This window comes from Mirounga angustirostris, unplaced genomic scaffold, assembly GCF_029215605.1.
Source record: "Mirounga angustirostris isolate CCGP_5_RB_7025 unplaced genomic scaffold, mMirAng1.0.hap1 SCAF_7, whole genome shotgun sequence".
NCBI lineage: Eukaryota > Metazoa > Chordata > Mammalia > Carnivora > Phocidae > Mirounga > Mirounga angustirostris.
The window spans coordinates 39,178,536-39,205,566 of record NW_026991715.1 but is presented as its reverse complement, the minus strand read 5'-3'; the positions used below and the strand labels follow the sequence as shown (position 1 = coordinate 39,205,566).

Here is a 27,031-nt window from a genome sequence, read left to right as displayed (position 1 = left end):
TTTAGCTGCTATGGGAAAATTATATTGAGGTCATACATCCTATCAGATATTCCTACTTGAAAAGCATTGTATTTAAAATAATTTGTAGAGGTTATTAAATATTGATTCATGTATTAAGAATCGTGCCATTTAGTTCGGGAGCAGGGCTGCAATGTCTGATTTATTTATCAGGCTTTTTGAACATATTTAAATAGGGAAGGGAAGAACAAGCTCCTGCTGTGTACCCAGCAGTATAATAGGCATTTTCACATATGCAATCTCATTTATGCCTTCTGCCCCCTTGTGCGGAAGCATCCTGGATCCTGGACTCTCAATCCTGATTGCTTTGGGTCAAATCAAGACTCTTTGCTTGTTAGTTATTGTGTGATTTTGGCCCAGATGCTTAATTTTTCTGAACCTCAGATCTCATCCAAAAAAAAAAAAAAGGTAATCCTCTGAGGCAGATTGGAGAGTAAACTAAGCCAATGGCAGGTAAACCACTCAGCACAGTGCTTGGCGTAGAGTATATGCCAATAATTTTGACTGTTGTTTGGTGTTATCCTAGTTTTATGGATGAGGAAGACCTAAATGTAAAATAATTAACCTACATCAGATTAAAAGATGCTTTAATGGGCAAAAGATGTCTTCCTGGAGAAGCTTTGAGCAGTGTTTCTCTTACTTTTACTGAGAAAACTGGATGCGGACTCCTCCCTTTTTCCCCACAGACGATGCCCACTGGCCGGGTGTTTCTCCCTTCTCCTGGAGCTTCCTTTCTGTTGCGGGGAGGGGATGGCTGACAGTACAAAATATTTGAAAAAGCACGATCATTTTTTATCGTGATGAGTGCTATAAAGACAGTAGGACCAAGCTGTGTGATCCAGGCTGTGGCCAGGCTGTTTTAGCTAGGGCTGTCGGGAGTCTCCGAGGAGGTGCTGGGTGAGTTGAGATCTCAGTATGGCAAGGAGGTAGCCGGCCACTGGAAGATCTGGGGATGTTCCTGCTGGAGGGAACAGTGCGTGAAAGAGAAAGGAACTGAGCATGCTGCCTGCATGGAAAGCAGGCTTGTGTCTTTGCAGGGCATCAGCCGTCGTCGGAAATCCCTGGAGCCATGATAGTGAGTGTGCATGTCTTATAAGAGCAATGGGACACTCTGGAAGGGTTGAAGCAGGGAGTGACATATTCTCATCCTTCCTTTTAAATTCATACTGTTAGGATTCTACACAGAGGAAGTGAAAAGATTTGCAGAAAGTTTTGTGTAAACCAACTTGAATGAAAAAAATAGAAAAAGACGTGAGGTCAACTTGATGTAAATGTTTTTATCGAAGGGTGAGTGGTTTTCTAATGTGAACTTCAGCATTTGACATTACTGTACTTTGTAAACATCCCTATGGCTAATCCAGATTCTTGGGGACCCATTTTAGGTCCTGCCTCTGCTGTCAAATTCTTTTCACACCATTCTTTTCCACCTTTTTTTTTTTTTTTTTAATACTTTCATTCTTTATTCTTTCCTTGTTTTGTTCTTTCATCTCCTGGGCAGCCCTTGTTATCCTGGCCTTTTCCACTGCTCTTTGAAGAATCCTAACTCATGGGCAGAATGCTACTGTAATGTTAAAATTCAGACTCTTTCAACCTGGCGTTCGAAAGTAATCAGTTTATCAGTCTTTTTTTTTTTTTTTTTTAAAGATTTTATTTATTTATTTGACAGAGAGAGATATAGCGAGAGCAGGAACACAAGCAGGGGGAGTGGAAGAGGGAGAAGCAGGCTTCCTGCCGAGCAGGGAGCCCGATGTGGGACTCGATCCCAGGACCCTGGGATCATGACCTGAGCCGAAGGCAGACGCTTAACGACTGAGCCACCCAGGCACCCAGTTTATCAGTCTTGTAATCCATCAACATCCAGTACCTTTTGCGTGCCAAATTCTGCACCCATCTTTTATCTTTGTGATAATTAAGTGAGCTGTTCTTGTTTTGCTAAGAGCACCCCATAGATGTGTCTTTTGAGAACTGCTTTAGAACTCTGCAATTTTTATAAGGTCTAATACCACTCTCTTTGGGACCTCCTAGGTCAATCAGGGCTTCTTAAGGAAGCATCAGTTGGAGAACAGAATAAATATGCTGTCTGGATCGAACCCCCCTTAAATCCAATTTTTCCCAGCTCCCCTTCAGACAATCTTTTTGTTTCCCACAATAATCAGCTATTTCTCAGAGACTCTTAGTGTGGGGGATCTGTGAAGTGTTTTCAATCTGTGAGACTCTGGGACGCCTTTGTGGGGATGTGCTTGGCCTGCACAGTGTTGGTATTAGGGTAATGAGACCGTGAGAGGACTCACTTCTCTGTACATTGGCAAATAGAGAAAGGTAACCTTGTAATAGAAAAAAATCTCAGAGGGGAAAGGAATAATAAAATCAAGCTGGGTTATGGTTTGTCAGTCCAAAAAGCTTTTAAGCCATATCTATAAAGGTGGATTCACTTAATGTTTGCTCTGCATTTCAGACATCATTGTGTGATAAGTGGTGTAAATTTAGCCTCTTTAAGCCTGATCTCCTAGGGGTTGAGTTTTAAGCATTGGAACTTTATTTGAAAGGGCTCTATCGATTGGGTTTTTATTTGGTCCCTCCATACTAAAGAGAGGTACTAAATAATGGTTTGGCCGCCCTGTTAGGTTTTTTTTTTTTTTTAATTCACTTTATAGGTCTCTCTCTCTGCCTCTGTTCTCCACCTTCTATTTCTAACTGTTTTCCTTAAAAAGACTAAAGTGGTACGAGAGAGGGGGGGAAAAAAGGGAAAGAAAAATCAACTGTCACATTGTGAACATAATTGATTCAATAAATAATGTCTTTCAATTCCCAAGGCCGACCTCACAGTCTTCACTTACGTCAGTTAGTGTTCAGCTCCATAAGTGGTGGCATTCTTCTTAGGCGAATGGGGAGAGTTCACCGGTGCTCACTTCCTAAGAAGGGAGTGTGCTTTCCTGTTTTTAAAGACATACCGCCAGATTTATGCGAAAAGGAGGTTGCAGCGGAATCAACGTGGCTGTCCTTATTCTTCCTGAAAATAGAAGGAAGGCATTTAATTATTGTTCAGGGTTTTGTTGAAACAAACAAATAAATGGAAACAAGGGGAATGAAAACTACTAGATTGTAAGCTCAGTGTTGGCGGGGGCTTTATCTTGTTTGTTCACCATTTAATCTCCAGTGCACACAGTAGGTGCATAATATTTGTTGAGTGGATTTGTTGATGAGTGAATGAGAGCAGAAATGAGAGCATTTAGATCTTAGGGTAAGAATGAGGTTAAATTTCATTGCACTGGTGGTTTTGTCCCCACTCCCCTCCCCCTCCCCCTAATTCTTTGCGAGGAGAGTAGCTCTAAGAGTACCAGAGGGCAGTGTGTACCGTATCTTCCGAAATGCGTTCTCAGACTGGCAGGGCTGGGAGGGATCTTCGAGGTGGTGTCAGGCTGCCATTCACAAATTCTAGTAAATGAACCGGTTGGGCTTCAGAACCACATGAGGTATGTTACAAATCTACAGGTTCCAGGCCCCAGCCCCAGAAATGCGGACGGTGCGGCTCTCGGGAAGGCGTGGGGATCCCTCTGTGCTTCTGTGGGTTCCCCTCCAGGTGCTGGCGTGCAGCTGCACTCCCCCTTTGGCCTTGCCGTCCCCTCAGCTCTGAAGGAGCATCTGAAACCTCAAGGATATGTTACATTTTGTTTGGTGTACTCTGACACTAAATATATTTTATGGTCTTCTCTGGAGGCTCACTCCCTTGCTTTGGCACAAAATAACCCCTCAGTAGGAAGCCCCAGTCTTTTCTCTTATAGCTCCCTCAGTGTTTACCACACCTGCCCTATCACAGGTATCACCCGGGTGCTTGCTAAAGGTGCACAGCTCTGGGGCCTGCTTGAGGTCGTCCTGTATATTCAGTTTCTGTGAGCGGTCTGGGACCTATGTTTTAAGTTAGCTTAGATCATTCCTATTCCCTGTAAACTACTTTCTAGTCCCTGAGAACAGTGTCTCCCATTCCCACCCCACCCTACCGCACCCCCTCCCGCCCCAGTCCCAGATCCAGCTCTGACTTCCTTAAAACTCTAGCTCATAATTACATCATCATCCTGTCTTTCTACGTGAAGGTTTATCCCCTGGTCTGCAGAACTTGTTCTTGAAGGAGGAAAGAGGGAATATCTGCTGTCCTCCTTCCTCCGGGGCTGGCAAGGTGGGTGCGTGGACAGGTGGGGATGTGCAGTCATGGAGTTGAGCACGTGAGAAGGGGCAGGGGAACCTTTGAAGCCAGAATAGAGTGGCTCTGTTCTCTCCTTGTGTTGTTACTCAACAGATGTATGATTTTGGGAAGATTGCTTGAACCTCTTGGAGTTACTGTTTCCTCACCTGTAAAATGGGAGTAAGAATAGTACTTGTTCAGGGGTTTGGTGTGTATTAAACTCGGTGTCCCAGGCTGGCTCTTGGGACCACAGACTCAGAGACAGAGACTTTTGTGCAGAGGGTGACTGCCCTCGGGAACAGCCCTTGTGAGGGAGTGGGGGAAACGGAATCAGGCAGGAGGGGACTTCGAACTGTGGTGATGGAGCAGTGAAGGTCTCAGCTGATCCCATGGGGACCTCTAGACCTGGGGTGTCCTTCAGTTGTCCAGAGTGGAGGGAAGGAGGCTGGGCCTTCAGGCCCCCATATCCACCGGTCCTTGGATGTGGGTGGCCCCTGGACAGGGGACATGAGCTCAGGTAAGGCAGCTCCCTTTGGCTGAGGGTGGCCGCGCCCCCAGTGCTGGCAGGTGGGGAAGGGGTGCCCAGGTGCTGGAGGGGTCTCCGCGGTACACCCTGCACCCATTACCCAGGACCACGCTCATGCAAACCCAGGCAGCCAGTGTAGCGCATTCGTAAGTGCTCAGTAAGTACTCATTATTGCCATTATTATTCCAGCTCTGGCAATGCCCCTTAGCAGCTGGGCCACTTTCAAGAAGTGACTTACCTTCTCTTGGCCTGTTTTCTGTTGTTTAAAATGGAGATTCTATACTCTCCTGAGTCTGCTTCCCTTGACTAATTCTGAGCCCATATAGAGAAAATGGATGTGAAATTGGTGAGAAAAATATTATAAAAATGTAAGGTATGACTATGAGCTTACTTTTCTGAAATGAGTATAGGGCCGCGACTTGGATTTCTTGAAGGGAAAGGGTCGTGATGAATGTAAAAGTGTTTGTCCACAAACTGTGGCGTTCTGATGGTTCTTTCTTCTCTCTCTAGGGAATTAGAATAATGGAGATGCTGCTGAAGGAACAGTGTGGTGCCCCCTTAGCCGAATAAAGAATCATCAGTGAGTACCGAAAGCAAAATCAGAATTATTTACTCCAGCCATGTTTTCATGCCTTTAAAGCCCTGTATGATGCATTGGCCTCCCTGGGCTACTCATGCTGTACATTTCCCAGTTACGGGCAGAGCATACTGTTTCACAGGTGTTTTGTTATCTCTTCAGCACCTTCATTTACTTTGTTTCTTTGATTTCAGAGCAGTTTGGTACCACGTACTGGGTTACAGCTGCATTCAAATTGTTTAAACTGCTCAGCACAATCCAGCGTGATTGCGACCCTCAAGGTGCCATAGATTTGTAGACTGTGGTTCAGGATTAACAGAAACTTAATTTTATTCTTGGAACAATGAAAGGAGGGGTTTAAAAGCTGTATTTGAAGCAGAAAGAGAAACAAGAAAGGGGCATGTTCTGATTGGCCAGTGAAATGAATATATTTTATTGGTCATCAGTACTTCCACTGGTTGGGAGTGGCTACCTGAAACGCTATGGAGAAGGGTTCTGGCAGCTTGAGAATACTTGTGGGCTCTGGGTGAGGGTGCTGTGCGTGACGAGCACCGTGTGTGGTCCGTAGAGCATGGGGGAAAGGCACTTGGCACCTCGAATTGAGGACAAATGCTGCCGGCGTCACAGGTAGCGGGGGGGTTTTAGAATTAATTTTTTTTTTCCTTAAGTTTTTATTGTCTACACGAAGGAGAATGGTCTCTATAGTGGAAAGGACAGAACAAAGTTATTTAAGAGAGAGCCAGAGCCTAAAATAAATGAGTGTAATGGATTTGCCTCTTACCAAATTTATTGGACTTGGATTTTTAACATCTGAGAAGCAACTTTGGACTCTAATTGTGATATACAATACAGTTTGAGAACAATTAACCAAAGAAAAAGCAAAATGAACATTTATGTACAAGTTCTTCGGCATTGAACACACGCTAGCCAGCCCTGTGAATAGATTTATTCATGACTGGGGAGGCTAAATAAGATAATTTCATTTAGCACAAGCACAGCACATGGCAGGTGCTCAAAAATGTTGAATCTAAATATGCTGTGTTCCTACGTCTACTCTGTTCTTTGAACAAAATTCTTGAGGCATTTTTGTGAGGCTCACCAAGTAGCTCTAGAGCTCACGCACTTGAGTGCGGATCCCATCTTACTCCTAAGGGTGAGGTCTAAGGTCAGCTCCAGGTTAAATGAGAGAATGTGACAGGACTCCACTTATAAGTAAACATTGGTTTTCAAACTTCAAATTAATGATTTGGAACGTCCTTGAATATCAGAATCATCTGGAGGATTTGTTAAACATAGATTGGTGGGTCCCACTCTCAGAGTTTCTGAGTCAGTAGATCTGGGGTGCTGTCCGAGGATTTGTAGTTCTAGCAGGCTCCCAGGTGATGCTGATGCTGCTGGTCCAGGGCCCACACTGAGAACAGTTGCTTTAAATGACGTCTTGTCTCTGAGTAGAGACAGATGATGAAATACAAGGGCACTGAGGAAGCTAATAGCTGGCGTTTTCAAATTGTTGTCATGTATTTTGTTGTCTTTAATCAGAGGAATGATTTTCTTGTATGGCTTTTCCCTGATTTTAGCATCTCACTCACGTCCTGTTTAACTTTTTTTTTTTTTCTGCTTAAATGGTGACATGCTCCACACTGGAGGAAAGACAACTGAAAAGAACAGAGATGACACTCACAGCAACTCGTGTTTTTGATTTTAAGTGAAATGAGGAAATCAACAAGTCTCACCTATTGTCATAAATTACCCATGCTCTTTTCATTTGTTTATTTGTTTTGTTTTTACTGTGGTTGAAAGCTGAGTCATGAACTCGGGGCTTTGCATTGTTTCTAAAAGCAACTTGTTCTCCTCTTTCAAGTGAAGTGGTTGAGGTCTGGGTACTACCAGGAGTTTAGTGTGGGACAGTTGTATTCAGAGCGTTTAATGCAACAGAGGTTTCGAAGGATTTACATAATTCAAGCTCTCTTAATTCATGACCCAGGGGGGCAAATGTGAAGTAACGGATATGTACTCTTACCACATAAATCTAATCCAAATTAGAGCCTGTTGCCGAGGCTTTAAGGACTTTTTCAATATCCACTTTATTGAAGTATTATTTATGTACAATTAAATTGACCAATTTTAAGTGTACAGTTTGGTGGGTTTTGACAAATACATAGTTATGTAAGCATCGCAAAAAAGATGATATAGAACATTTTAAGGCTTTGATGTTGCTGCCGTGTTTTTGCCAGCTTATTGCTTCCCTTTTTCTTCTTGACTATTATTACAGAGTTTTGGCAAGCTTGAAATATGCCTGTTCTAATGGAACTTCTTTTCTCAAAATTGGCTCTATGGAAAATGGGAGGATTGTTTTTATGAGCAATAAAATGTCACATTTAAAGGAAGGGGGTAGATATCAGGTCTAAGGCTGTAGAGGAAGAGTCAGTCAGTTATTGCCCTCAGGCCAAATCCAACCTGCTATCTGCTTTTTAAATAAAGTTTTATTGGAACACAGCTCTGTCTCTGGCTTTCTTATGGCTGCAACACCGGAGTGAATAGCTGTGACAGAGCGCTCCTCTCCTGCAAGGCTTAAAATATTTCCTGTCTGGTCTTTTAAGGAAAAGCTTTCTGTCCCCTAGGTTCGAGCATGCCCCATCCTCAGTTATAATCAAGGAGCCTTGTGGTGGTGGTTTACCTTTTTGATATGGCATTGGATATGTATTTAAAGGTAATAGTGTGACGGTTTATTTTCTCTGTATTAGCTCTAACCTCACCACCCGGATGATTTTATTTTAAGGCCTAAAAAAGCATTGAAATTATCACAACAATGAAGTTAAAATAGCAGCAACCGTCGTCATTACCATTGTTCATGAAGTTCCGGTGCACGTGCGCAAGGGAGTAGAACAGTAGGCATTTTGTTTAGCGGATAAAGCAGCTCTGTGATGTGGCGGAGGTCTAGGTGCTGTGTACAGCGGACTCAATTTGCCAGTTTGGGAATTTTGCAGTTCTTAATTAAAAAGAAAAAAAAATTCTGCGGGATTTGGATGAATTTGCATAGGGAGACATTTACTATTTTTATATCATACCCCATTTCACATTTGCATAATTTTTTTTAAAGATTTTATTTATTTGAGAGAGAGAGAATGAGAGACAGAGAGCATGAGAGGGGGAGGGTCAGAGGGAGAAGCAGACTCCCCGCTGAGCAGGGAGCCCGATGCGGGACTCGATCCCGGGACTCCAGGATCATGACCTGAGCTGAAGGCAGTTGCTTAACCAACTGAGCCACCCAGGTGCCCACATTTGCATAATTTAAATTCACATAGATTGTGACCACCTTGTATATGGTGCCCAGTCCTCAAGATACTCCCCAGAACTCTCTCTGGCCTGTGTATCTACGTGGGCATTTGAAAATTAGAAAGCTTAGAAGGTGATTTTGTCACGAGCCAAAAGGGAGGTACATAAATCTCACTAACCAATATGCTTGTGGTGTTGCAGCTGACACATCCATCTGATAGATTTTTGATTTCCTGTCATTTTTGAATAAAACAAATAGCCCTGACATCTGTTTGTTCTTCCACTGGCAGTTGGGAGACGGGGCTTGGTGAGGTTTGATAACATAGCAGAGTTCTTTCACACTGGAATGATGAAGCCCTCAGCTTTAGGTCTGTCTTAACTCCCCTTTGAACCAGCTCCTCTGGGTCACTGGACTTAATAAAATAAGATGCCAGCTTTGTTCGAAGATCATCAGGAGGCAGAAATGCAGTTTCTTCAAGAATTATCCATAGTGATAGCATTCAGGTGACTTTTAAGAGTTGCTTCAGAAAAGAGGCAAATAAGTATTGATTGGCGAGACATGTTTATTAGGTGATAAAGCCTGTTTGCTTTCTGTTGCAGGGGAGCTGTGTTGTGCTACTTCTGCTCGGGGATCACTTCTTGGCCATAACACATCACTGATGCATGCAGTTTTCCAAATACAAGCTTAAGGATACAGTGTCGGCAGCTTAAAGAAGAGGAGGCCTTCCTGCCAGGACGTGAAACGATATCCTCCCCTGGGAGCCTGCCTCAGATAGTGGCCCTCTTGGATATGAGACCTTCTAGATGGACTTTTATGGCACAGTGTCTTTATGATTTACAAATAAAGGAAAAAACCCATAGAAGGTGACGTCTGCCTTCTTCAGGATGTCTTGCTGATTGCCTGGTGACGATGTCAGGGAAGCAAAGGACAGGCTAGAGGCCTGGCGAGTGGCATTTTGCCCATGTTATCAGCATCATAGGATTCATGAGAAGATTTTGGGACAGATAAAGGAGTTGAACCTGATGCCTGATGCATGGGTGGCCTACAACAGAAAGGAATGTAGCAGGCCTGTGTTGAAGCTAAGCCATATTTAAGAGTCTCGTGCTCTACCGACTGAGCTAGCCGGGCGGATGAAGCTAAGCCATATTTAGAGTCATATTTGATTCTCAGAAATCGGGAGCATTTGATATCTACCCATAAGTACTACCTAAGGGCCATCAGTATAGATTCTGTAACGTAACGTGTCAGCTGTGTCATTTGGTCTCCTGGAAGAACATGGCGTGGGGAGCGGGGAGGCAGCGTGTAACTTCGGCATTGTGAGATGTGGAGCAGATCGTTAGCCTCTCTGTGTTTCACTGGCAACGGGGCAGAGCTGGGCACAGATGTCTCTGTCTCGTGATGATTAAACACGGAAGGGCGGGGGGGGGGGAGTGTGAAAAGCACAGTTGTGGGAATTCGACAGACCTGTGGGTGCAAGTGTTGCCGCCCACCAGCTCCATGATCGATCAGGTACATAATTTTCAATATTTCTGAAGCTCTTTCTTTTTAATTGTACAACGGGGTTATGGGATTAACTTCGTGAGGTTGTTGGACCGATTTGAGGTCATGTCTATCAAGTGCAATATGCTACCTCTTGCAGAGTAGAAGTCTTGTAAACAGAAGTCGTTATTATGTGAAACCATTTTGCAAATGTACTTTCCAGATGCATTGTAGGGTAGTATTACTGTTTGAAAGTTAGGTGACAGTAGTTTGCATTTCCCATGATTAGAAGCCAAAATATTAACGCACACTACCTAACCGAAAGCTTGAAGAGAGGCAATAATTTGGAATTTATCTGATTAAGATAAAAATTGGGCCATTACTGGAAAGACTTGGGGAAATCGTTCTTTTTTTTTTTTTTAATATTTGAATATTTTTCCACTTAGTGCAGTGATGAATTTCAAAACAATTTTATTTGTTCATTCAGGCCTGCCAGTGTGAGCTTCTTCTTACTGTGTTTGAGCTGTTTATGCTGCTTGAGTTTTGTCCCTTAGGATAATTCTTATTTTTTTAGTGTTTCATTCTTCAGGTGTGTTGGAGGGAAAAGGAATGGTAGAAACCAGAACACACTTTGACTTCCTTTTCCAGTTTGTAAATGGCATTTGGTAGGCTTTTGGAATAATATCCCATTTCACAAAATAAAAGGTGATGTAAATTATCACAAAGGTGAGAGGTTAGAAATCCATATTTGGAGGTTGACATTGGAATGAACTTACTGCTTCACACTCAACACTGTGCATCTTCCGAAGGCAGGAGTTCTCAGCCTTGGGTGTTCATTAGAACCACCTGGGGAGCTTTATGCACCATCTGCTGCTGCCCGGGGTTACGTCCCAGAGCAATACAGCAGGATCTCTGGGGCTGGAACCCGGTGTCCGTATTTTCTTTTTTTCTAAAAGATTTTATTTATTTATTTGACAGAGAGAGAGAACACAAGCAGGGGGAGTGGGAGAAGGAGAAGCAGGCCTCCCGCCGAGCAGGACGCCCGATGCGGGGCTCGATCCCAGGACCCTGGGATCATGACCTGAGCCGAAGGCAGACGCTTAACAACTGAGCCACCCAGGCGCCCCCGGTGTCCGTATTTTCTAAAGCTCCCTAGGTGGTTCCAATAGGCAGCTAGGGATGAGAACGCTATAGTGAATTCTAGGTGATTTTCTTATCTGATTTCTTTCTCAACACTTCTAAAGTAGGAAAGGATCTTTGTAGCAAGAATTTTTGTTAGAACTAGAAAGAGTGAAGCACGGAGAGGCTGAATTTTTGCCCTAATTGCCTGGAGCCGGGGTGGCCAGTGCAAATGGCTTTGGGCACCAGTCAGGTGATCTAATGAGTCACGCGGGCAGGTGGCCGCTGCGAGACGGTGGGGCTGCACACCTTTTAAAGGTGGGTAGCTGCTGCCCAGGTCCTCCACACTGTGGCCATGTGGCTGGCCTTTCTAGCGACTCCACCAGTTTGCTAGGAAAAGACAGATTTTTTTAAAGAAAAGAATTCTCCCAGTTTTTATAGGTTAGCAATAATTCGGAATTGTTTAAAACTTGTGCCGGCCATACAGAATGTGTTTGCCAGTAGTTTTCAGTCTCTCCCTTGAGAGCGTTAAAGCTTAGCTTAGGGCGCCTGGGTGGCTCAGACGGTTAAGCGACTGCCTTCGGCTCAGGTCATGATCCTGGAGTCCCGGGATCGAGTTCCGAGTCGGGCTTCCTGCTCAGCAGGGAGTCTGCTTCTCCCTCTCCCGCTCCCCCCTCTTGTGCTCTCTCACTCTCTCTCTCAAATAAAAACAAAAAATTAAAAAAAAAAGAGTGTTAAGGCCTAGCTTAAACACCCCAGCCAATTTTTAATAGATTTGCATTTCCCCATTCTGGATGTAAGCTGCATTCTGCCTCTCCTACAAGACTGCTTTGATATGTATTTTCTTCCCATTCCCAAGAAATCCTCTGGTCACTCAGTATTTTATTTTTATTTTTTAAAATTTTATTATGTTAGTCACCACAGTATTTTTTTTTAAACACTCTGCAGGCATCCATTGCTTTGACCTTCACATATATGGCTTAGAAATCTTATGCTCTTTTTAAAATTAATTAGAGCTTGTTAGAGTTTATTTTTATTATATGTCAGAATCCTTTTCCTGTGATAAGACTAATTAGAAATGTCAAAACCAGGAGTAGTACCACCTTAACGGGCATATTAGGAACAAGTGCGGGAAGGGGTTAATTCACAGGCCTGGCCAGTTACCTCCTGACTGGGTGGCTGAGCCTACACTTCATTTTTTTTTTTTTTTTTTACAGTAGCCTCCACACATAGCATGGAGCCCAGCATGGCGTTTGAACTCACAGCCCTGAGATCAAGACCTGAGCTGAGATCAAGAGACCCTTAACCAACTGAGCCACCCAGGCGCCCCTGAGCCTACACTTCAAGGCGATGATTTTGTAGAGTGATTCCCACACTTCTCCTTGTACCAGAAATCCTCGGGGAAGAGTGCGAAACTGTAGGCTCCCAGACCTTCCCCCAGAGATTATGATTCAAGGAACTTCACTTGGAACTGGGGGATCTACATTTTAAAGCGAATTTACCAGGAGATTCAGTCGTGCTGTTCCACAGACCGTATTTTGAGAAACACTGATTTCAAGGGCCATGTTGTTGCCCTCTGTGTCTCCTATCATGTAGAAAGATTTTGCAGTCATTTGGGCCCACTGATCAATAGAATTGACCGCTCAGGACACAATATAAAGTCCTTATGCAGAGATAAGCTGACTGAGGCTATCCCTACGTGATTGAGGTGCTTTTACCATGAAGGGGCTTTTATGGTTTCCATCATGTGTGGATAAAAAAGGTGCTGTATTATTTTTTATAAATTGTGTATTTTATAAGCAGTATATGTGTGGTAATAATATCCCATTTGTCAGACATTGTGGGGTACACGGTGTCGACAAGTCAAGGTTGTTCTTTAAGTTACACATCTTTTTTGCTTTATTTGAGCCATTTACATTGTAACTCTTAGTGTACATTTCCCTGCTTTTGTGAACAATCTACTAAAAATAATGAAAAAATCTGAAGGTCATCCTTTATGTTTTTCATTGCTTCAGGCCCCCTTTGGGTTTGTTAAAGCCCCTCCACCGAATGGCTCTGCTCTTTGAGCTCTGCAGTGGTTACTCTCGCCTGCCTCTAGGAAACTTCCTCTCGTTCTCTCTGGGGTTGGGAACTCATGTCACTGCATACTGTAGGTCTCAAGTAACACTAAACAGGATCTGAGTGAGGCTTTGAGGGGCTTTCCTGAGAATAGTGAAACGAATGAATGTTGCTGCATTGATCTGGTGATGGGATTTTTCTATTTTCCTATAGCTTCCTGATTTCTCGACTACACTTGTCAAATCTTTGACCTCAAGGTAAGTGAGATGTTGCTACGGATGATGTCTTTTGATCTAGAAGCCGTTGTCTTCCCCAACTGTGTTCGTGTTTTTATATGTACAGTTGTATAATGTGAAACGTAAGTAAGTTAAATTCAAATGAACATTTCTCAGGCCACGTTTTTGTGCAGGATAAAAAGTATTGCTGGTTCAGTATTATTGTGATTTGGAGCTATCAATTAGTTGTATAGCTATGAAATTCAATCCTGTAGACATTCTGAAATAAAGGTGTTACGATTAATACTTATGCATGATCTTTAGTTTCTTGGGGGTATCACGTCACCCAGCAGAGTTTGTGTTTATCGTTGGTAGTGATGATCCTCATCCTGTACAGCAGCCCCACATGCGGGTGTTAACACCCACCATAGGATGTTAGCCCCCCGCTTCCCCCAAGGTGAGCCGTTAACATTTCTCCCAGAAATAAGCAGAGGCTCCTTTTATTGGGTGACCCGAGGGGGCCATGTGCTAATGGGGCAAAGGTCCAGGGTGGGCCGAGAGAGAAGAAATGAAGCACAGCACAGACACACAGCAGCGTGGAGTCACATGATCCCCCAGAGGGCGGGAGACACAGCCCCTGCTTGAGTTGTGAGGCTCAGCTCTGCCTTCTGTACTTTGTTTCCATGGGAGTTCTGTGAGATCCTTTCCCTTGTCTGCTTTTCACTTGGATGAATTGGAGTGGCTTTCTGTGCTTTGCTTCCAAAATGCCCTGTCCACGCCCTGTCAATGCTTTTCTTTCATTAGAGCCCGGGTCCTTAGTTCAACCAGCATTTACGGAGCACCTATTGTGTTCAAGCAAAAGGCAGGCTTTACCTTCTGTTTTGACTTGACCCAGGGGTTTCTAAGAGGCCGGCACTGACATTCTATGGACAGATGGCAGCGGTGGGCACCAGTTGATGTTAAGACCAGACGCATGTACCTCCTGAGTAAATCAAACAATGGCTGCTTACTTAAGGGATGCCGAAAAAAATCAGCCAAGGACATGCAGTGGAGACACCAACACATAAATGGATAGCTCGGTGGCCCTGAAGCCTCACCAGCAGATTGCACGGTTGTGGATGATCCTGTCTGAATTAGTGAGGGGACACATCATACTTTTTGGAAGATAACCAGTTCTCTCTAGGATCAGCCTTATATGTAGAAGGGTGGAGCTGCCCTGTAGGAGACTGCCTCCTCCTCTGAGCCACCTAGGAACTTCGCATCGCATAATGCTTGCTGGGTACAGGATATTCAAGCATAAACATTTTCTATTTTCAGACTGTTCTGACTATCACAGCCTGGTCCAAGGGCATTCCTGAATTCATGGCTGCAGGGTAGTGTTTCCCTGATGTCTGGGTGAGGCATGCTAACTCCTGCAAACCCCAGAGAACCTTTGCACAAGCATTGGAGAGATTGGGGCAGGTAGAGAGGTGGAATCCTAACAATGACAAGCCCGGTGTGATGGGGGCTCAGAATAGAAATTTTATTAACTTATCACAACAATTTCTAGAAATGTAAAATGCAATTTTTAAAACTTTAAATGCAGTATTTCTTGCATACCTTGATGGCTGATCGGAACCCCCTGGGTAGCTTTAAAACACACTGATGCTTGCGTCCCATTCCCAGAGATTCTAGGTCACAGTCCTGGCATCTGGATTGCGTAAAGCTCCCCAGCTGATCCTGAAGCCATGCGTGGAAATTCCTACCACCTTCAGAAATAATGTCTCTTCTTCCATAAGTGGGAACCCTTACGTAGCTAGCTGGAGGAGGGAGTTGGAAATATGAGACCTCTCCCTTTTGGTGAATTTTGCCTCTAGGCCTTCAGAAAAATGTAATTTACTGTCCAAGAAAAAAGTGCTGTGGTGTCTCTTAAATGCTAGTAGAAGAAAAGCGATCCTAAAAACACTCTACCAGTGCCGTTAGCTTTGTTATGATCAAAAGTTTGAGTTGCATTTGTTGGAACAGAATCCAGTGCAGAAGAAGGATGCCGTAATAACTCAAGACCCTTGCTTGTCTCGAAGGGTTAACCTGAGACCTTGCACTGCTGGACCCTGAGATGCAGCTCTCTAAGCTGTGGCCAGGCCTGCTGTGCAGGAGGTGCCAGGCAGAAAATAGCAGCCCCCATCCTGGTAAATTAAACTCCATGGAGCTATTTGCTGGAGCTATTCGGAGAAGGTTACAGCCATTTCGTGCCTGACATCTGTTAGGCTGCTGATGGAATCATTCCTTCTTTGTGTTGGTGCCAGGCTGAACTTTTAGATCTGACAACGAAGGAGAAAATGTGAACTGTTCACTTGTATGTTTTTGTTTTTTTATTGTGAGTTTAGATGTCCCCCTAAATTCAAAAGTCCATCAATTGGGCCAACTTGGAAATGACCGCATTGTTGATTTTCTTTAGAGGTTTAGGGGAAATAACTTTTCGGACTGAAGCTTCTCTGTTATTTGTGTTTAGAGATGTAGTCATTAATCTCATCAAAACCAAAGTCATTCTTGTCAATCTGTCAAAAAAAAAAATTTCCCTGGTCTCTAGGACATAAAGCACCCAGAAAGAATTTAATGAATGAATTAGCCCAGAGTCTAGTCTTTGTCACTGGAAACAGGATATGGGGCCAGGAGAGGGAGAGAGAAAGGGAGAAAACCTATCAAGGTTATAGCTGTCACTGAGTAGGTTAGGGTGACCATGAGGAAATCTTGGTTGTCTGGTACTTTCTTGCACAAATGACATTTCAGAGAATTGAAGGATATACCATGGAGGTTTAGAGCCTCAGTTCATGTCTTCCTTTCTCTGTATGTATTCATAGACACAGAAGGAAAAAAAAAAGTCTAATGCAGCTTTCTCCTGGTATCTTCGTGATTGGATCTAAAGACTTTGGAAAAGTTGGAGTCACATTTGAGGCACTATGTGGCTACAGTTTTTAATTACAGTTTTAAATTGGATTAAATGAAGCATCAGATTACAATTGGAACTATTCCAGTATGGAAAGTAGTCTTTTTGTATGTGCGAAGTCAGAAGCTAGCTTTATAACTTGTTTCCTTAGGTGTTAATTGTTCTGTCAAGTGCTATGAGAACTATTTCTCCTGGAAAAAATTAAGTGCTAACAATGTTTTGGGGCCTTAGTAAGACAAGGATTTTGCAGAGAAGAATTGGGGAGGAGTAGAGTGTCAGCCAGGCATTTATTTTGCTCCCCCCCGCCCCGATTTGCCTCAGAAACCTCTTCCTGGGGAGTGTCGCCTGCAATTTTCGAAATAGGGTATTTGTACCCTTAGGAATATATAGTCATCTCTGTGAGGGAGGTATGAAGCCATCTACCATGAAGGGAGATGGGCAGAATGCTCCTCTTAAAGCATTCCCTTTTCTCAAAGATTTGTGGGAAACATTGCTTTTCTATTAAACATATAACTTTGTAGGATGTAAAATTGGAATGGAAACTTAATTTAGAAAAAAGCAGAAGCCGTAAAGTCCTTTTGCTTGGAGAGCTCCTTAGCGTGCTGCCTAGAACGTGGCAGGTGTTATATGAGGTTGAATCTGCTGGAAATACCAAAAAGTGGCCATTACATATGCTTCAGCCTGCTGCAAGCACTTGGCAATTAGCACATCCCAAATGCTCCAGGGCTGTCTTCTGCTAGTGGGAATCAGGTTCCTCTCTGGAAAAGTTTGGGAAGCCCTGATAGAGGCCACCCCAGTCCCCGGAACTCCCAGAATTCCCATGTTCCTCAGAGATGGCCTTGCATCCCAGCAGCATGGCCTTCTCCTGCCAATATCTTGTGATACAAAATGGGGCAAATATCCTGTAAACCTGGGCAAGCCTTGCCACCAGGGGCATCATGGATTATTATTATTATTATTTTTTTAAGATTTTATTTATTTATTTGAGACAGAGAGAATGAGAGAGAGAGAGCACATGAGAGGGGGGAGGGTCAGAGGGAGAAGCAGACTCCCTGCCAAGCAGGGAGCCCGATGCGGGACTCGATCCAGGGACTCCAGGATCATGACCTGAGCCGAAGGCAGTCGCTTAACCAACTGAGCCACCCAGGCGCCCCATCATGGATTATTTTGAGGGCTGAGTTAATGCACAACTCTTCATTGTTGAGAAGGAGGTACGTAAGTATGAAGAGTATTTATTAAATATTAAAGTTTAGGTCATTTTTCTTGCATTTGTTGGGAGGTAGTCATGTTTCCTCTCTTGTTAAGAGAAAACACTAGCTGGGAAAATTTTGTTTGTCAGTATAATGTTTTTGACGTACCATTTTTTCCTAAATGGAGGCAGTTCAGATACACCTAGATACCACAGCTTTTCTAAGCACTCTGTCTATAGTGCTTGTTAAAATCCATGGGAAGGGGTATAATTAGTCTTGATGGAGTAAAATAACAAACACAAGGAAAAAATTAATGAAGCAGTGTTTTGATTCTTGATTCTTGTAATTATAGTGGTGCGGCTGGTTCTCCTATAGCAAAGCTTTTACCGTTACCAATAATAAACCTCTCTTCTGGTTGTATTCTCTCGGGTATGTTTTAACTGTCATCTAGATGGAAATTGTATGGCAGTTGCCAGCAGGAATAGCCTTTACTTTTATTTACAAAACACATATTTCTATTGAGAATGTCAACTATAGTAGTATCCCAAATTCTTTGTTGAAAGAATGTGTCCTGGTCAGATCGGAGTTTCCCTTCAAAAAAGTGAAATTTGACTACGTATTAGGTGATAGATTAGGATTAATATACAAGAAATCTGAGCATTGATTTGTTCAGATTTATCCCAGAAATGTAAATTGGAGTCCTGGTTATGTCATGCCCTAGGTGTGTACCTAAATTCTCAGGGCTTTGTTTTGTTCGTATGGGAAGGAGTAATAATAGGGCCTCTTTTTTAGGGTTGTTGAAAGGATTAAATGAGCTCAAGACATGTAAAAACTGTTGGAACAGTGCCTGGCACGTAGTAAACCCTCCACAGTCTCTGGAAGAGATTGTGTTGAGTTGGTGTTCTTTAAATGTTTGGTAGAATTCTCCAGTGAAACCATCTAGAGCTTAAGATTTCTGTTCAAGGGAGATTTTAAATCACAAATTGTGGTATTTCTTTAATAGTTGGGGGGCAGTCAAATGTTCAATTTCATTTTGGGTGAGTTGTGGTAGTTGGTGTTTTTGAGGAATTGGTCCGTTTTATCTAAATTGTCAAATTTACATGTGTAGGATTATTCGTAGTATTTTCATATTAACCTTTTGATGTCTGCTTGGTCTTTAATGATAGGTTCTGTTTTATTCCTGATGCTAGTAATTTGTGTCTTCTCTTTTTTCCTTGTCAGTTGCTAGGTGTTTGTCAGTTTTATTGATCTTTTCAAGGAACCCTTTCCAATTCATTGATTTTTCTCTATTGCTTTACTGGTGTGTTTTATGGATTTCTGCTTTTTATTATTTCTGTCTTCTGCTTGATTTGGATTAATTTTTTAAAAAAGATTTTATTTATTTATTTGACAGAGAGAGACACAGCAAGAGAGGGAACACAAGCAGGGGGAGTGGGAGAGGGAGAAGCAGGCTTCCCGCTGAACAAGGAGCCCAATGGGGGGCTCAATCTCAGGACCCTGGGACCATGACCTGAGCCGAAGGCAGACACTTAATGACTGAGCCACCCAGGCACCCCTGGATTAATTTTTTTGTTCTTTTTCTAGGTCTTCAGGTGGGGGGTTAGATTATTGTTTTGACAACTTTTTCACTTTTCTAACGTATATATTTAGTGCTATAAATTTCCCTCCTAGCACTGCTTTAACTATGTTCCACAAAATTTGATTTTCATTTTTATTCCATTCAGTGTATTTTTAAAATATCCCTTGGGACTTTATCTTTTACCCATGGATTATTTAGGAATGTGTTGTTTAGTTTCCAATTGTTTGGAGATTTTCCAGCTGTCTTTCTGCTATTGATTTCAGTTTGATTCCATTCTGGTTGGAGAACACACCTGTATAATTTCATTTCTTTAAATATGGTGAGTCTTATCTTCTGGCCCAGGATGTATAATCTATCTTGGTATATGTTTCATGGGCACTTAAAAAAGAATGGATATTCTGCTCTTGGGTGTAGCATTCTACAAATGTTGATTGGATCCTGTTGGTTGATGGTAGTGTCAGATTCTACTATATACATATATACTGTCTTGTGTTATAAATTGTTGAGAGAAAGATGTTGAGGTTTCCATCTACAATTGTAGATTTGTCTACATCTCCTTTTATTTCTGTTGATTTTTGCTTCACATATTTTGTAGCTCTGTTGTTCAGTATGTACACATTTAGGTTTGAGATATCTTCATTTTAGCTTAACCCTTTTATCATTTTATATATATAATATCACTCTCCATCCCTGGTAATTTTAAAGTCTCCTTTAGCTGGTGTGCCTTTAATAGGAATTCCTATATTTCTTTTTATTAATATTTAGTATGATATATATTTTTCAATTATTTTTCTTTTAATTTGCCTGTATGGTTACATTTGAAGTGAGTTTCTTGCATACAGTTTGGTCATGTTTTTTAAAGCACTGTGCCAATCTCTGACTTTTAATTAGTGATTTAGACCATTTACATTTAATGTACTTATTGATATGTTAGGGCTTAAGTCTTCCATCTTATTTTTTGATTTCTGTTTGTTCTGTGTTTTTCTTCCTTTGTTCTGTTTTTTTTTCCTTCCGTGTGTGTGTGTGTATGTGTCTGTGTGTGTGTGTGTATTTATATATATCTTATCACAGTCTACTGGTGTCATCATTTTACCAGTTTGAGTGAAGATAGAAACCTTACCTCCCTTTACATTTCTGCCTCTTCATGTTTATAATTAATTGCCTGAAATATTTCTTCTATATGTGGTGAGAACCATATCAGACAGTTATAGTTTTTTGATTAACCATCAAATATAATTTAAAAGACTCAATAGGAGAAGGAAAGTTTACTACATTTACCCATATTTTATTTACTGTGTTCTTTTTTTCCTTCCTGATATCCTGAATTTTCTTCTTTTATCATTGTTTTTCTGTTTAGAGAACTACTTTAGCCATTCTTTTAGGATAGAATTGCCAGAAACGGAGTTTTTCAGGTTTTCATCATCTGAAAATGTCTTGATTTCCACTTACTTAATTCCTTAAGGATATTTTCATCAGATAATAGGATTCAGGGTTGACAGTTCTTTTCTTCTAGCACTTGAAAAATGTTTGTACCACTTCCTGTGGGCTCCATGGCTTTTGATGGGAGAACACCACTACTTTTCCCCCACAGGTAAGTTGTCATGTCCCTCCTACTGTTTTCAAGATTTTTTTTCTTTTTGCCTTTAATTTTCTAAAGTTTGGCTGCATTGTGTTTTGATGTGGATTTCTTTGGGTTGACCTATTTGGTGTTTGCTCAATTTCTTCAATCTGTTGATTTTTGTCTTTTGCCAAATTTGTAGTTTTCAGTCATTTCTTCAAGTACTCTTTTTAGTACTTCCCAGTCTCTTTTTCCTCTCCTCTGGAACTATGATGACATGAATATTAGATGTCTTGTTATTGCCACATAAGTCCCTGAAGCTCTATTTATTTTTGTTTCTTCACTTTATTTTTTCTCTGTTGTTCAGATAGAGTAATTTCTATTACTGTGTCTTTCAGTTTACAAGTCTTCTTTCTTTCTTTCTTTCTTTCTTTCTTTCTTTCTTTCTTTCTTTCTTTCTTTCTTTCTTTCTTCTTTCTTTCTTTCTCTTTCTTCTTTCTTCTTTCTTGTCTCCTCCATTCTCCTTTTGACCTAATCCATGGAGCTTTTTACTTTATTATGTTTTACAGTTCTAAAATTTCTAATTGGTTCTTATTTCTAGTCTTTCTTTTCATAGACTATTTTGTTATTTGTGTCATACATGTTTGTAGCTGTTCACTGCCGCACTTTTATGATTACTTAAAAATATTTGCCAGATAATTCTAATGTCTCTTTCATCTTGGTGTTGGCATCTACTGATTATCTTTTGCTTTTGTTTGGAGATCTTTCTGGTTTGTGTTATGATGAATGATTTTTTATTGAATTCTGGGCATTTGGGGTATTATGTTATGAAATGCTAGATCTGGTTTAGACAGTCTATTTTAGCTGGCTTATTGCGATACCACTCCAGCAGGGGAAAGGGTGGGTACTGCCTTATTAACTGATACATGGGGTAAAAGTTCCCTGCCTAGTCTCCATAGACATCTGAGGGAGGGGAGACTTTACCTGTTACAGTGTGGTGGGTTTGGGGATTCTGGCTCTCTACTAGTCCCCACTGATATCTTCCTGGCTAGGAGGGGTAAGAGTACCTCATGACTGCTCCCCACCTGGTCTCCACTGATACTGTGGTATTGATGAATACCCTAACTCTCCACTGGGTCTCCCCTGACACCACCTCCGCAGAGAGGGAGGGGAGTAGCTCCTTCCTGACAGGTAGAGGTAGAAGTTCAGGCCCCTCACATAGTCTCCACTGAGGGGATGGGGGGCAGTATTCATTAACACTTGGTGGGGATGAAAGTCCTAGCTCCCTACTCAGTCTTCTCTCACATCACTCTGGCAGGAATTGGGAACCTCTGTTAAAGTCCAGTGAGAGTGGAAGTCTGGGCTCCTCAGTTGGTCTTTGCTGGCATGGGTTGGGGTAGCAGCTGTAGTATTTTTTATGGCATGGAGTATAGTGACTGTCTTCTAAATGTTTTCTGTCTTGCTGAGTGGCCCCTTTCCTGGTCCTTTGCCTAGAGAGAGCAGGATGTTGTATTTTTCTCAAAAAAGAGGCATTTCTAGGTTGCTGGTTTCTCCAGCACTCAGTCTCGCATATATCCAGCAAACTCACTGCAGTGTTGTTCTTTGGATCTCAAGTTCCTTAGATGGGTTGCCTTCTTGGCTCCACTTTTCTTAGTTATCTTGTTTTGTTTCAAATATAATGTCTAGGAGTTTTAGTTGTACCACAACTGACTTTTTAAAGTCCAAAGTCTTTGGTCTTCTTTCTCTACTTACTTCCATCTTTCTTTTAAGTCTTTGCTGAAGTGTCACTTACAGGAAACTCTCCTCACTCTGCACACTAGGCTGGGTGTCCCATTATACTCCTCCATAGCACTTTGCATTTCTCCTTGCAATAACTTTGTTCAGTGTCTATCTCCTCCATTTGACTGTAAACTTCTTGAGGGCAGGAGTTGGTCCAGTCTTGAACAAATGAGTGACATTGTCATTTGCAAAATGAGGCAGCTGGAAGAGATGAATTTAAAGACCCTCAATCTCTGCCTTTTCTCCTTCTTTCTCCCTCATTCATTCTCTTTTCTCTCTCTCCACCTCCCAAATAATTTCCAAAATAGAATCATACTGAAATTTTCTCTTTCTGTGCCCTGTCAACATTGGGTTTCATCATGAAACACAAAATAAATTTTGGTTATCTGTTAGGTAAATAATGACAATTTACAGTTTTATTTTGTACTTATTTGAATACCAGGAAAGTTCACTTATCCTGTCAATAAATATTGAGCATCTATGTTCCAACCTCTGTGGGAGGCTGTGGAGATAGAACAGTTCACCAAACAAAGCCCTCATTCTCATGGAGCTTATAGTTGAATTTTTTTTATATTATTATTGAACATTTACATATATTTTGTGAATTGCCTCTTTGCATCAGTTGCTCATCCACCTTCCACACTCTCCTTTCTAGTGCTTATTTAACAAATATTTTGCTCAGGAGTATGAGAAATATAAAATTAAGATAATCCTTTTCACAATTCACTTGGCATCTATTCTGACTCATCAGTTCTACATTCAAACAAAAACACTTTCCTCAAAAAAGAGATCTGGGCAGCCCAGTCATCACTATATTGTTTATACTTTAAAGAACTTGAGTAAAACTTAAAAAAAAAACAAAGGCCAAAGTGCCTATGATTTTGGCATATTAATTTTATAATGCATGTGTGGCCTGACTGTATAGCAACAGTTAAATACCATACATTGCAAAAGGGAATTGGACAGTTGGATTTAATGAAACCATTTTAACAAGAACCAGTTGCAGTGTTAGGTTGTAATTGCAAAGGAACCTGTCTGGACTTTAATTTGTCATCTTGTTTTATTTTAAAATGATACTTAATTTGCATTTCCCAGACATCAGAGGCAGTGATGAGAGGTCCTGGGTGACAAGCCTGTAACATGAGCAAGGTTTTAAACAAAACCCAGCATTTTTCTGATGACCTAAAATTCTACTCACTTCAGAGGAAGCCCTTAGTAGACTGCTTTCATTTCATGACGTAGTTGGTTATGCTGATCTTTATCTCTCTTATCTGTAGGGGACATTTTGGTTTATTTACTAAGCACTTCCATATCCATTATCACAGTTAATTTTTGAGGCAACCCTGTGAAGACGGTAGGAGACGATTTACAGATGAGAAATCAAAGGCTCACTGTGGATTAAGTGACACAGGGGGTAAGTGGCTGAACTGTAGTTCTTGTGTGGCCACATATTTATCAAACCTCAAATGAAATTTCATAGTAACGCTGTGTAATGCTAGATACACTGAAGAAAATGTCTATATAGCTCTTGATTTATATTTCCTGATTACAAACTGTATTACTTACACCATGTCAAGTCCTTGTCATGTGATCTTATTTGCCCTCTTTCCTTGAGATGGAGTAAACTCTTCCTTCCTTTCTTGAGAGAGCAGGGGTGGGGGGTGGTGGAACGGGCAGAGGGAGAGGGAATCTCAGGCAGACTCTGCACTGAGCGCACCGCCCAACACCGGGCTTGATCCCACAACCCTGAGATCATGACCTGAGCCAAAACCAAGAGTCCAACGCTTAACTGACTCAGCCACCCAGGTGCCCCTCACTTGATATTTCTGAGTGTGTGTAAAACATGTTTTGTGAAAAGTCCTTTATACACCTCTTTTCAAATTATTGTGTTTGGTTATTCTGTTTCTCACTGTGATCTTAACTACTATGGTGATAGAGCTAGAATTGGTTAGACTAATTACAATTTTTTCATCTATAAAATGAGGTGTTTGAGTTAGCATCTGGGAATTCTAGAAACTCAGGTTTGGAATGGGCCTTAAGAGCCTACACTTTTCTTCTTTAAATTTTTTATTGTTATGTTAATCACCATACATCATTAGTTTTAGATGTAGTGTTCCATGATTTATTGTTTGTGCATAACACCCAGTGCTCCATGCAGAACGTGCCCTCCTCAATACCCATCACCAGGCTAACCCATCCTCCCATCCCCCTCCCCTCTAGAACTCTCAGTTTGTTTTTCAGAGTCCATCGTCTCTCATGGTTCATCTCCCCCTCCGATTTCCCCCCCTTCATTCTTCACCTCCTGCTATCTTCTTCTTCTTCTTCTTTTTTTTCTTAACATATATTGCATTATTTGTTTCAGAGGTACAGATTTGAGATTCAACAGTCTTGCACAACTCACAGCGCTTACCAGAGCACCTACCCTCCCCAGTGTCTATCACCCAGTCACCCCATCCCTCCCACCGCACCCCCCACTCCAGCAACTCTCAGTTTGTTTCCTGCAATTAAGAATTCCTCATATCAGTGAGATCATATGATACATGTCTTTCTCTGTTTGACTTATTTCACTCAACATAATACCCTCCAGTTCCATCCACATCGTTGCAAATGGCAAGATCTCATTCCTTTGGATGGCTGCATAATATTCCATTGTATATATATACCACATCTTCTTTATCCATTCATCTGTCGATGGACATCTTGGCTCTTTCCACAGTTTGGCTATTGTGGACATTGCTGCTATAAACATGGGGGTTAACGTACCCTTTCGGACCCCTACTTTTGTATCTTTGGGGTAAATACCCAGTAGTGCAATTGCTGGATCATATGGTAGCTCTATTTTCAACTTTTTGAGGAACCTCCATACTGTTTTCCAGAGTGGCTGCACCAGCCTGCATTCCCACCAACAGTGTAGGAGGGTTCCCCTTTCTCCGCAACCCCGCCAACATCTGTCGTTTCCTGACTTGTTAATTTTAGCCATTCTGACTGGTGTGAGGTGGTATCTCATTGAGGTTTTGATTTGGATTTCCCTGATGCCGAGCGATATTGAGCACTTTTTCATGTGTCTGTTGGCCATTTGGATGTCTTCTTTGGAAAAATGTCTGTTCATGTCTTCTGCCCATTTCTTGATTGGATTCTTTGTTCTTTGGGTGTTGAGTTTGATGAGTTCTTTATAGATTTTGGATATTAGCCCTTTATCTGATATGTCATTTGCAAATATCTTCTCCCATTCTGTTGGTTGTCTTTTGGTTTTGTTGATGGTTTCCTTTGCTGTGCAAAAGCTTTTTATCTTGATGAAGTCCCAAGAGTTCATTTTTGCCCTTGCTTCCCTTGCCTTTGGCGATGTTTCTAGGAAGAAGTTGCTGCAGCTGAGGTCGAAGAGGTTGCTGCCTGTGTTCTCCTTTAGGATGTTGATGGACTTCTGTCTCACATTGAGGTCTTTCAACCTTTTGGAGTCTATTTTTGTGTGTGGTGTAAGGAAATGGTCCAGTTTCATTCTTCTGCATGTGGCTGTCCAATTTTCCCAACACCATTTGTTGAAGAGACTTTTTTCCATTGGACATTCTTTCCTGCTTTGTCGAAGATGAGTTGACCATAGAGTTGAGGGTCCATTTCTGGGCTCTCTATTCTGTTCCATTGATCTATGTGTCTGTTTTTGTGCCAGTACCATACTGTCTTGATGATGACAGCTTTGTAATAGAGCTGGAAGTCCGGAATTGTGATGACGCCAGCTTTGCTTTTCTTTTTCAACATTCCTCTGGCTATTCGGGGTCTTTTCTGGTTCCATACAAATTTTAGGATGATTTGTTCCATTTCTTTGAAAAAAGTGGATGGTATTTTGATGGGGATTGCATTGAATGTGTAGATTGCTCTAGGTAGCATTGACATTTTCACAATATTTGTTCTTCCAATCCATGAGCATGGAACGTTTTTCCATTTCTTTGTGTCTTCCTCAATTTCTTTCATGAGTATTTTATAGTTTTCTGAGTACAGATCCTTTGTCTCTTTGGTTAGATTTATTCCTAGGTATCTTAAGGTTTTGGGTGCAATTGTAAATGGGATCGGCTCCTTAATTTCTCTTTCTTCTGTCTTGTTGTTGGTGTATAGGAATGCCACTGACTTCTGTGCATTGATTTTATATCCTGCCACTTTATGAATTCCTGTATGAGGTCCAGCAGTTTTGGGGTGGAGTCTTTAGGGTTTTCCACATAAAGTATCATATCATCTGTAAAGAGTGAGAGTTTGACTTCTTCTTTGCCGATTTGGATGCCTTTGATTTCTTTTTGTTGTCTGATTGCTGTGGCTAGGACTTCTAATACTATGTTGAATAGCAGTGGGGATAGTGGACATCCCTGCCGCGTTCCTGACCTTAGGGGGAAAGCTCTCAGTTTTTCCCCATTGAGAATGATATTCGCTGTAGGTTTTTCATAGATGGCTTTTATGATATTGAGGTATGTACCTTCTATGCCTATACTCTGAAGAGTTTTGATCAAAAAAGGATGCTGTACTTTGACAAATGCTTTTTCTGCATCTATTGAGAGGATCATATG

General features: G+C 41.7%; 1 protein-coding gene across 1 annotated transcript in view; it reads left to right on the top strand.

Annotated features, from left to right (window-relative positions):
- PRELID2 (PRELI domain containing 2) overlaps positions 1-11,205 on the top strand; it is a 67,982-nt gene extending 56,777 nt beyond the window's left edge. The window contains exons 6-7 of the mRNA XM_045894656.3: positions 5,235-5,304; positions 9,178-11,205. Coding sequence (XP_045750612.1) covers positions 5,235-5,294 — 60 coding nt within the window. The 3' untranslated portion in view covers positions 5,295-5,304; positions 9,178-11,205. The remainder of the gene's footprint in view (positions 1-5,234; positions 5,305-9,177) is intronic.
- The last annotated feature ends 15,826 nt before the right edge of the window (positions 11,206-27,031 follow it).